The sequence below is a fragment of the Helicoverpa zea genome, chromosome 5, assembly GCF_022581195.2.
Source record: "Helicoverpa zea isolate HzStark_Cry1AcR chromosome 5, ilHelZeax1.1, whole genome shotgun sequence".
NCBI classification, from domain to species: Eukaryota; Metazoa; Arthropoda; class Insecta; order Lepidoptera; family Noctuidae; genus Helicoverpa; species Helicoverpa zea.
The window spans coordinates 8,419,144-8,428,774 of record NC_061456.1 but is presented as its reverse complement, the minus strand read 5'-3'; the positions used below and the strand labels follow the sequence as shown (position 1 = coordinate 8,428,774).

Sequence of the window (9,631 nt, the reverse complement as noted above, 5' to 3'; positions counted from 1 at the left end):
TTCGTTTTATTTAATCATTATATTATTTAATAACCCTCTACACATGTCACATGTTAAGGTACAGAGTAAATAAAAAGCACATTAATTTCAAAATAACTATATTCATAACCCGAAGTTTACTAACGATGTTTACACAACAAAATAAAATACAGTCTTACAAATTTCATGAACCATAAGTACACAGATCGAAAGGAGAAAGTAATTTTGAGCAAACAAATAACACTAATAACTTATATCACAATCACATTATACCAACAGGGTGACGTCTCGTGCTAAGAAAATTATCTACACCTAATTAAACAAATTGTGTTCACATCGGACATCATTGACGATCACCGCCGACGTGCGCTGCACGTGCAACCTTATCACGCAGTAATCGCTATGACTCCGATCCAGTAAGTTAATTCAAGTAGCCGTTAAATGATGTATCACAAATTGGGTACGTAAAACAAAACTGAAGGAACATCAAATAAGGCACTACTTTATTTCAATTTTGAAAAGATTCTTTGGAATAAGCTTTCGTAGCACGCGACACTCATGGAGATGGATACATGTTACAAGCCTTTGAGATCGTATATTTATAATTTTTCAAGCAAATATTTACAAGAGCGTTAGTCCTTAATGTTCGATAATATGTGATATGTAAACACAACGTAAGTACACGAAATTAAGTGCGTAACCTGCATGTAACATTAAGATACATCTCCAAGCACCCTATAAATCATCACTTATTATTTTACTTACCACAGACTGACCGGTCATTATCATACCTTAGTTATTTTTAGCCATTATACAATTAATTTACAATATACAATGAAGAATTAATACGAGTAAAGTAGCTAATATAATTGAGACAAAATAGACGATTGTGTTACAATATTAACAGAAACAGAAGAGGAGTAAAAAAATGCAGTTTATATACATACACATATCTAGATAAACGACTAGTTTGTACAGATTTGTATTGAAAAGTCATTTATGTAAATCAAGGTGTTTGTTGAAGGCAGATACTAAAATATTGAAATCAGATAAAATGCTTAGCTATGGCACTCTCGTATGCCGTAACAGTGAACTGTCTGGTTTGTCTGTTCATAGATCATACAAAAATAATATCATGCTCAGTGACTGCTATCAGTAAGTATGCGTGTTTAACTCTGGAAATGAACACGTCGTTATAAATACCGACCCAACCGAGGGCTGACTTTATGATATTTCAACAACTCATTACGGCGTACTAAAATATATGTTACCTAATTTTTGGACTGATATTCATTTTTAATTAGCACCAAAGTCCGAACTATTTTATTTAAACACTATCTATCTAAAATTTCAATTAGCGATGTTTACTTTTTAATTAATGTATTCACTAAAAGACTCCAGTTTAATTTTGAACTTGTTAAATAACCGGTAGTACACATGTCCAATATAACCGATTACGTACTTAAGTAACAATGAATACAAGGCTAACTATATTAACTATTTCAACTTTCGGCTACCAAAACGAATACATTTCTGATTAACCTATATTAGTATCTAAGTATGAAAATGGTACGAAAACAAAAGCACTAGTGCTGTATAGGACAGACATATAGATGACAAAAATGGTTAATTAGAGAGAAAAATAGATTAATTGTTAGGTACAAAAGAAAAGATACATGATACATGGCACCACGGTAAACCTTAAACAAACATGAATTTTATTTTTGAACTTCATTGGAAACAAATTAATATTTTTATACTTTCAATGAGTTCACTATACAACAATTACAAAGTCAAAGATATACAAAGATTACGACCAAAATTATAGTCAAATATTTAAGATTACAATACAGTTAGCACGTTTCTATTAATTGGGAAAGACATAACATTTTTATTAGTTGACAACCACAAAACGGATCTTGGAAACCATCGATGTCATGTTTGTGTTCATAATGAGGCAATGATTATTGTATTTTACAGTGTATTAAGACATTAAAAACAAGTCAACGCTAACATAATTCCTTAACTAATCGCACAAGCAGTGCCGAATAAACGACATTGTCAACGAAGTGTACCTACCAAACATATAACTGAGATGAAAGTATGAAGCTTAAACACAAAACTGTGTTCCTGTTTGCAGTTTATTTTCTTCATTGTTAAGCCAGTAATCCGGTAGTGTTTAGTCGAGCTTCTCTAGAAAGGCTCGGACACATCTAATATTGCACTTTTATAAACTTAACAAAGCAATAACATTGAATTTTATGTGACAGCATTTTGTAGTATTTCTCATATTACAAAAACAATCGGCGGGAATGACGGATAGATAATCTTAAATCGGATAAAATTAAATGTGGTAGAAATAGGGAGAAATTTTCCTAACGACTGAAAGCCACGAAACATGTTACTAAATAATTTACTCAAGAAGAGGTATGGTGTACTACATGGTATGGACAGCAAAGCAAGTACATAAAGCTACGATTTTCTAAGCAGCTTTAATCCAATGGCAGTGAAATTCTAACTGATTTAGTCACAGAAAGCGTTCCCAGCAGTGACTAGATAAACCAAATCTAAAGTACAGTGACAATGAATTGTGGACTAAGTTATTTTGTAACAACATTTAGTGCGAAGCAGCAATATCTCTTCAAGTACATCTTAAACGCGTTTAAGCTCGGATAAAATAGCCAAAAATTATGCATGTCTTCGATAAAATGAAATACGTATGCTAGTGTTCCAGTAAACTTCATTTTGTTATTAATCTCAGAATAAAGAGAGCTTACAACTTGTCTGGTTTATTGAGATTCTATTCTTTACTGTATATGTATTACACTGTACTATTACAATTTTATTTACCCAAAATTATCTAATAAATAAATATTATGAAAAAGTCTAAATCAAAAATAACAGGATAATTTAGACAGATTATGGATTTAATTAACAATTAAGTTTATACAAATCTATTGTTAAGTGCTTGCGCCACAATTTCACAGGAATTTATGAGACCAAATGCTATTATAATCCTCCAAAAACTGTTTTATCAAACTTATTTTGCAATCCAATGTGACGCACCGGTATACTTTCTTATTTGTATTCTAGTTGAAGTGTAATAAAATGTTTTAATAAAAAAAAATATTACTTAATTGGACATTTTATTTTCTCCACCTATCAACTTGATGATCTATCAGTACGTGACATTAGCGGGTTTTTGATGACCATTACTTAGAAGCCACTATTGATCAAGATTAGAATTAATAATATACATCTATAAGTGGCAGTGAATTGGTCACCTATGTTAATTCATCTTCTCAAAATCTAAGTAACTAAAAATAATTTACTTCGACTCGCGACTCGATCTCATAGTAAATAAACTTTGACAATTAATCTAGAACAGAGTAAAAGAGTATGAATTCACGGTTATGTATGCTCACGGAAAAGAAGAATAACTATGTAATCTATTGTTTTTTATCGATATCTCTGCTTAATGAATTTCCAAATATATTGTGGCGGTTCTTTCTAAATTATCCACCCTTGACTGCTTTTTGGTAGTAGGGTGGCGAAATGTACTGAGTTATCCATCATACCTTTGTAAGCTTTATTGTAAGATTGTAAGCTTTGAAGCTTGGGAATTTTCATTTTATGTAAGTGTTAGTATTTTAAAGATAATTAAGTGCCACATGACGGTGTAGGTTCCCTGACTATATAATGAAATGCTCATAGTGTAAGCAAACTTGACCGTGCATTTTAAAAATCTTTTGGCTTTTGTTCCAAACCCATGCCTATGCTGATCAGAGTCGTTTTACAATCATCAGTTTCAGATGTACCTTAATGAATATAATACAATGATGAAGAGACAAAAAAATCGCTCTTCGAATGTTTATGTAAAAAACACTGACCTCTTATGACAAAATGTGATTTAACGATAGGTCTGGCTCATGTATTCTAAAGATTTCAACCATAACTATCCTTAAAAAACTTTTTGAGCGAAGAAGCAAAATTTACTATATATTTAGGGTTACTTTACACCGCAATTACATAAATTCATACTCGTTATTCACATACCTATGGAATAAGCTTGTAAGATATGCTACATTTAAACGTTGGAAAATTTAAAACTCACTTTTCTTTTTGACAGTACTATCTATCGTCAGCTCAGTATCTAATTTGGTTATTCTAGCAGATTAAGATTCTAAATACGTAAAGCTTATTAAAGTAGGTATTTAGTATTAGAAACCATTATCGCAAAGCATAGCGAGAGTGCTTAGTATTGTACCTGAGCTTCTTCAAAGGCCCATGAAAATGTTTGGAACTGATATTCTCAAATTATACACAAGCCAGATGTTGGTACTAGCATTATAGGATTGAGTAATTTGAGTTTCCAAGTTCAACGCTTGCTGAGCTAAAATACCGGTTCCGTTCTCTCATCCGTGCTTTGCGATTCATGTTTCGATTTAATATTTGGGTAATTAACTCGTTACTACTAGTACCTAATATGTACCAGTAATATTTAGCCAATGGACGTCAGCAACGTGGAGGTTTATATTATAGAGTTTTTGGAATGACAGTCTTACATTGAAGATGAATTGTTTTATGGTTAGTTAAAGTATATGGAGAATTTTCTACAAGGTACATGATGTTACCCCTGGCATCAGTATTACACTATTTTTATACTTTGCAAGCTGTCTACTGTCAAATCTTAACTACCTAGATACTATCACGGAAAAAACATGGAGTTAATTTTGTTTACGCTATGCACACATGGACGTTATGATACAAATGCAAGGATAAGGAATAAGTATCTATCGGGCGGCGATCGCCGGCTCCGACGTACTATTATTATGATGATCAGTATTTACAGATGGTCGTCGCAGGCGCGGGCCGCTAGTACACCGTGTCGTCGGGGTACAGCAGCAGCGGGCCTCAGGAGGCGGGCGGCGCGGGCGGCGCGGGCGCGGAGCGGGCGCCGGGCGGCAGCAGCGACTCGCTGCTCGCGCGCAGGCACGGCAGCGAGCGCGCCGCCCGCGCCTCGCGCCGCGCCTCCAGCGCCAGCAGCGAGCGGATGTCGGCCTCCAGCGGGTCCACGCTGATGTGGTACACGGGCGCGGCACTCACCTCGGCGGGCAGGCGCGTGTCGGAGTAGCGCCGCTCGTCGGGCGCCGGCGCGGGCTCGGCCAGCCCCGACAGGCGGCGGTGCGGGTTGCCGCGGTACGTCTCGAAGCCGCCGCTCTCGTCCTCCTCGTGGTAGGCGGCGGGCGGCGGCGGCGGCTCGATGTTGGCGACCACCTGCCCCCGCGCCGCGCGCTCGCGCCGCTTCACCCGCACCGGAGGCGACCCGCCTCCGATCGGTATTTTCTCGGGCGCGTTTTGAATTAACAGTATTCTAAAGAAAATTCATCGTATAAATAAAGATTCATTAAAACTTTAACATCTTATTATGAAAGGACATTGACTTTGGACCAAATGTTTTCCAAAAATATTTGCTAAAATCGATACATAAATAGTATTATTTAATGTTATCAAAACAAGATATTATTTAAATCAGTCTCTCAAAATTGTATATTCAAAAGGTTAAAATTGAGCTAATGATCCTACATATAGTAGATTTAGAGACTTACTACCCCATATCCCCTCCAGACAGCACTTGGTCCTACTTCCGTACATACAAAAGGTCAATGTCCTATTGCAATAAAAATACCTGTTGTGAGCTCGCCAACGGTTACAAAGATGGAGATACTGTCGGCATTGTATGTACATAAAAACGGCGCCGCCAGTGAACCCCACAGCAACTACTACCAACTTTGTCCAAAATGGCCATGCTGAAACACATCATTGTTTTAGCATAAATTATGTATTTTATGTCAAAATAATGTGTCAAGAGTCTAGACTACCCAATTATTATTATACACGAAAATTGGATTGAACTTACTTATCATTTAAATACTTTTTGAAATATTCTGTTTAGATATTTATGCTTATTTATTATCCACTTAATATTTTTAGAAATTAATTAGAATATGATTCACTATAATATTTAAATTGTTTGTTTATAGTCAATGTGAAAATAAATTAAAATGGGTCTGTACTTAGCTAACTCTTGGGAAATCTTAGTTAAAAAGAATTCTATAAACAAATAATTAAATAACAATGTTACAAACATAATGCTATAAGAATATTAACTTAGCTTACCAATCATTCCTCGATTGACCTCCTCCACGGCCCGCTCAATAAGTACGAAGAGTGACCACATGACGCAGAGAGCCGCCACGCAGTGGAATAGTACTGCACAGCATAGTCTGCGACGTTCCACGCCCGACATCTCCAGTAGACGCCACTAGTCACAAAAAATCACTACATGACACAACAAAAAAAAGAAAAATGACAAATTGAAGTATGCATTTACACCTGTATTGCTAGATGGGATTACAATTTTATTGTAAAAATTTACTTGCAGGGTAGTAGGATAATTTTAAATGAAGCTAAAATAGATACAGTATATCTTCATCTATGTATTTATGAACTAAAAACTATGACTTAATCAAAGATCTATATCTTAAAAATAAACATCACTGTGTACCTCATTAAATGGCTTTATTTTGGTGTGCATGATAAAATTGAATTTGCAGAGTTCACAAGACCTCGTCTCCGAAGCAGTGAGCCACTGTTGTAAACAACTCTGATGTACATACTTCAAACTTCCTGCAACAACACATATCATTAATATAATTACCCTCCATTATGAGTAAACACTTATAGTTCGGCCATTCAGAGAATGCGTTCCTGACACGTCGCGATTGAACTGACGACGTAACTACATTCATTGATTATTGATATAATAATGTTGTTTTAATGCTCCTCAATTGTTAAAACGGTAAACAACCAGCAAAAATATTTTTATCGTAACTGCAACGCCATTGCAAAGTTACGTCGTCAGTTCAATCGCGACGTGTCAGGAACGCATTCTCTGAATGGCCGAACTTTAATTTATGTAACAAGTTATTTTTATTTCAATGTCATTTCCACCATTATGAATGTAGATCACATTTTGTATAATAATATTGTTAATTTAATACTAGAATGGTATTTTTCGAATGTAAATAACATATTTTCATTGCCAATTATGTGCTAAGTTAACATAGCACGTAGCTACTGGGTAAAGCTAAATTAGTAGCTTATATTTTATGTTAACAGCTAAATAAGATAAGTAAACAAGATTGTCGTAATTTTTTCGTGTAATAATGTCATGGAGCTTAAGTAATACTGACCCCGACATACATACAGGCTCATTACTTTCTTTGGTTTAAGTTAAAACTATATTTTCAACAACTCTTTATAATTTTGTATAATTTTACATATAAATAAATAAATACACATTTAATTAAACTGAAATACTTATTTGATTAAATCTAAATTAATTGTTATTCTTTGAAAGACCAGTTATAATTTAATATTTTTGTACTGTTTTATGCATGTTGAGAAATGAAAGTATTTTTTTTAATTACTTTTAAAAATAATTGTATGCATGTTGTGTCCTCCTGTAACTACAGGAATACACAGGATTAATTACTATGTCTTAGTTTCAAGATTGAGCTGTGTATATTCTTTGTTGGAGATGCATTAAATAAATAGGCAAATATAAACTATCTATAAAAAAAATATTACATTGGGTTCCCACTTATTTTTAAGTTTACTTAAAATATTTTGGGACATATAGCTACAAAAATACTTATTGTTCAACAGTTTATCTGGGACCATTCAGTGTACATGATTATTAATTGAAAACTAGAATCAGTATCATAGACACTACATAATTATGTAGGTACTTCATGCAATCAGAAGCTAGGCTGCACTGACTCATATTGTTAAATGTAGCTTATCAGTAATCTTTAAATGACTGCTATTTTTGTCCTAACATATTGAAGTACATCATAACTTTGGTAATATAGTTTTCTTTTTATAGAACATCAGTAATTATATATTTTACGGTATACAGAAAGTGTTTTGATAAGTGATTTCGAACTCAAATTATGGCAATTTATCCAAAGTAGATGGATAAATTTAATTTTGGTCTATAGATAAAGAAAATACATCTGATACACCTTACATTGATAAAAGTAATGTTCAAATCAGACTTCAGAAGTCTGGACAATTGAACTAATTCTAGAAAAAAAAATGCAGTGCTTTTAACAATTTAAATCACATGCATATGAAATTGATGGGAATATTGTGTGTAATGTATTCTTTTTAGATTTACCTGTTGGTGATGTATTTATTTGTAATAGGAAATAACAATGACAGTCAGCTATTTATACATGGACCATTTATCTTGACACTATGCAGTACAATATAAGTTTTCCTCAACATGGAATTGTGTTATGTGCACATTATGAACACACATTGTGGCAAATTTGCATGAGTGTAATTTCAGCAAGAACTTGCTACATCAGCTGATTAACAAATCACTTCATTAGAAGTGCCTACAAAAATGAAATTACACACATCATGTTTACTTGAAGATTTTTAATGTTAGTTTAAATCATATTGATTTCCAATTATTCTTATTAACACCTCAACCTATGCCCTTCACAGTAATTGGCTATGTTCTTGACATACAATTTATATTTTAACAGTGTCAAATAAACATTATGTAAACATAAGACAGCTGTGGACTTCGCTTGATCCCTTTTAAAGTAGAACTTGTTGTTGAGGGAGGAACTAGCACAATGGCCACATATTTTACTGACCTGAACAATAACATGGTGCTAGCAGAGGGTTGTGAGGCTCACTCTCGCAGTGGCATATGCGGCAAATATCTCCGCTGGAGTTACTACATGACGTGCGGCTGCTCCCTGACCCCGTCCGTATCACTTCTCTACCACATCCACCTCCCCATTCCCAACTTTCAATATCCGACGAGTTTTTCACATTAATTTGCTGAACAGGCATTGTGGTATATTTATACTTTAATGCTCAATTGAGCCTACATAACAATTAGATTTTCTTCGCGATTACATTGGACATCGACAAAGCAAACATCTAAAGACATGTCAGCTCACATCGCAATCTAATAAGTGACTTCTGTTATGTACAACGATTTAAATAAGTATATACACTGTTTAAGGACGATAACTTAATAATAACATTCCGTCAACTTCATAACACACTGCTATTAATTAGAAGAACAAAATTGGTGAAGTAAAATCGTCGACCAAAGTTTTCGGTGCTGCTACTTTTGTCATCACAATAAATATTGGTATAAATGTAAAAATACAGATAACATAAAAAATATACGATTAATTCACTAGGCTTCCTTGGAAAAGCCTTATGCCTGACCTACACTTGTGCCTACACCTGCTCTATGCTACTAAGTCAAAATGGATAATTATTTTTTCTGTTGTTGCAAAAGCAAAACCAAAGAAAAGAATAGCTTTCTGGTTGAAGTACCAACTGTAGGTGGAAATTAAATTTCAAATTATATAGTAAAAATACATATAATTTTTTATATTTGTCAGACGCGTACAACCACTTACGTGCTCCCTAGACGATCAATTTAATTGCGCAATACGATAAGTTGCGATGAGTTGAACAACTAGCGACTAAAATACTTATTGTAATGGATACCGAAGACGGTTAAGTATAATTTACAAGTCTCCGTGACTGA

The 9,631-nt window shown here is 34.2% G+C and overlaps 1 protein-coding gene across 1 annotated transcript; it reads right to left on the bottom strand.

Moving 5' to 3' along the window:
- Positions 1-81: 81 nt before the first annotated feature.
- LOC124630519 (E3 ubiquitin-protein ligase MARCHF8-like) lies at positions 82-9,368 on the bottom strand. Its single transcript, XM_047164464.1, has 5 exons — positions 8,715-9,368; positions 6,548-6,669; positions 6,160-6,304; positions 5,669-5,789; positions 82-5,353 (listed from the first exon to the last, which is right to left on the bottom strand). The coding sequence occupies exons 1-5, from the start codon at positions 8,914-8,916 to the stop codon at positions 4,894-4,896; spliced, it is 1,050 nt and encodes a 349-aa protein (XP_047020420.1). The 5' UTR covers positions 8,917-9,368; the 3' UTR covers positions 82-4,893.
- Positions 9,369-9,631: the final 263 nt, after the last annotated feature.

Coding starts and splice junctions, on each gene's coding strand:
- LOC124630519 (XM_047164464.1), bottom strand. CDS start 8,916: ATGCCTGTTCAGCAAATTAATGTGAAAAACTCGTCGGATATTGAAAGT. Junction 5,790..6,159: donor GGTCAATCGAGGAATGATTG/GTAAGCTAAGTT, acceptor GATGTGTTTCAG/CATGGCCATTTTGGACAAAG. Junction 5,354..5,668: donor CGTTGGCGAGCTCACAACAG/GTATTTTTATTG, acceptor AATTTTCTTTAG/AATACTGTTAATTCAAAACG.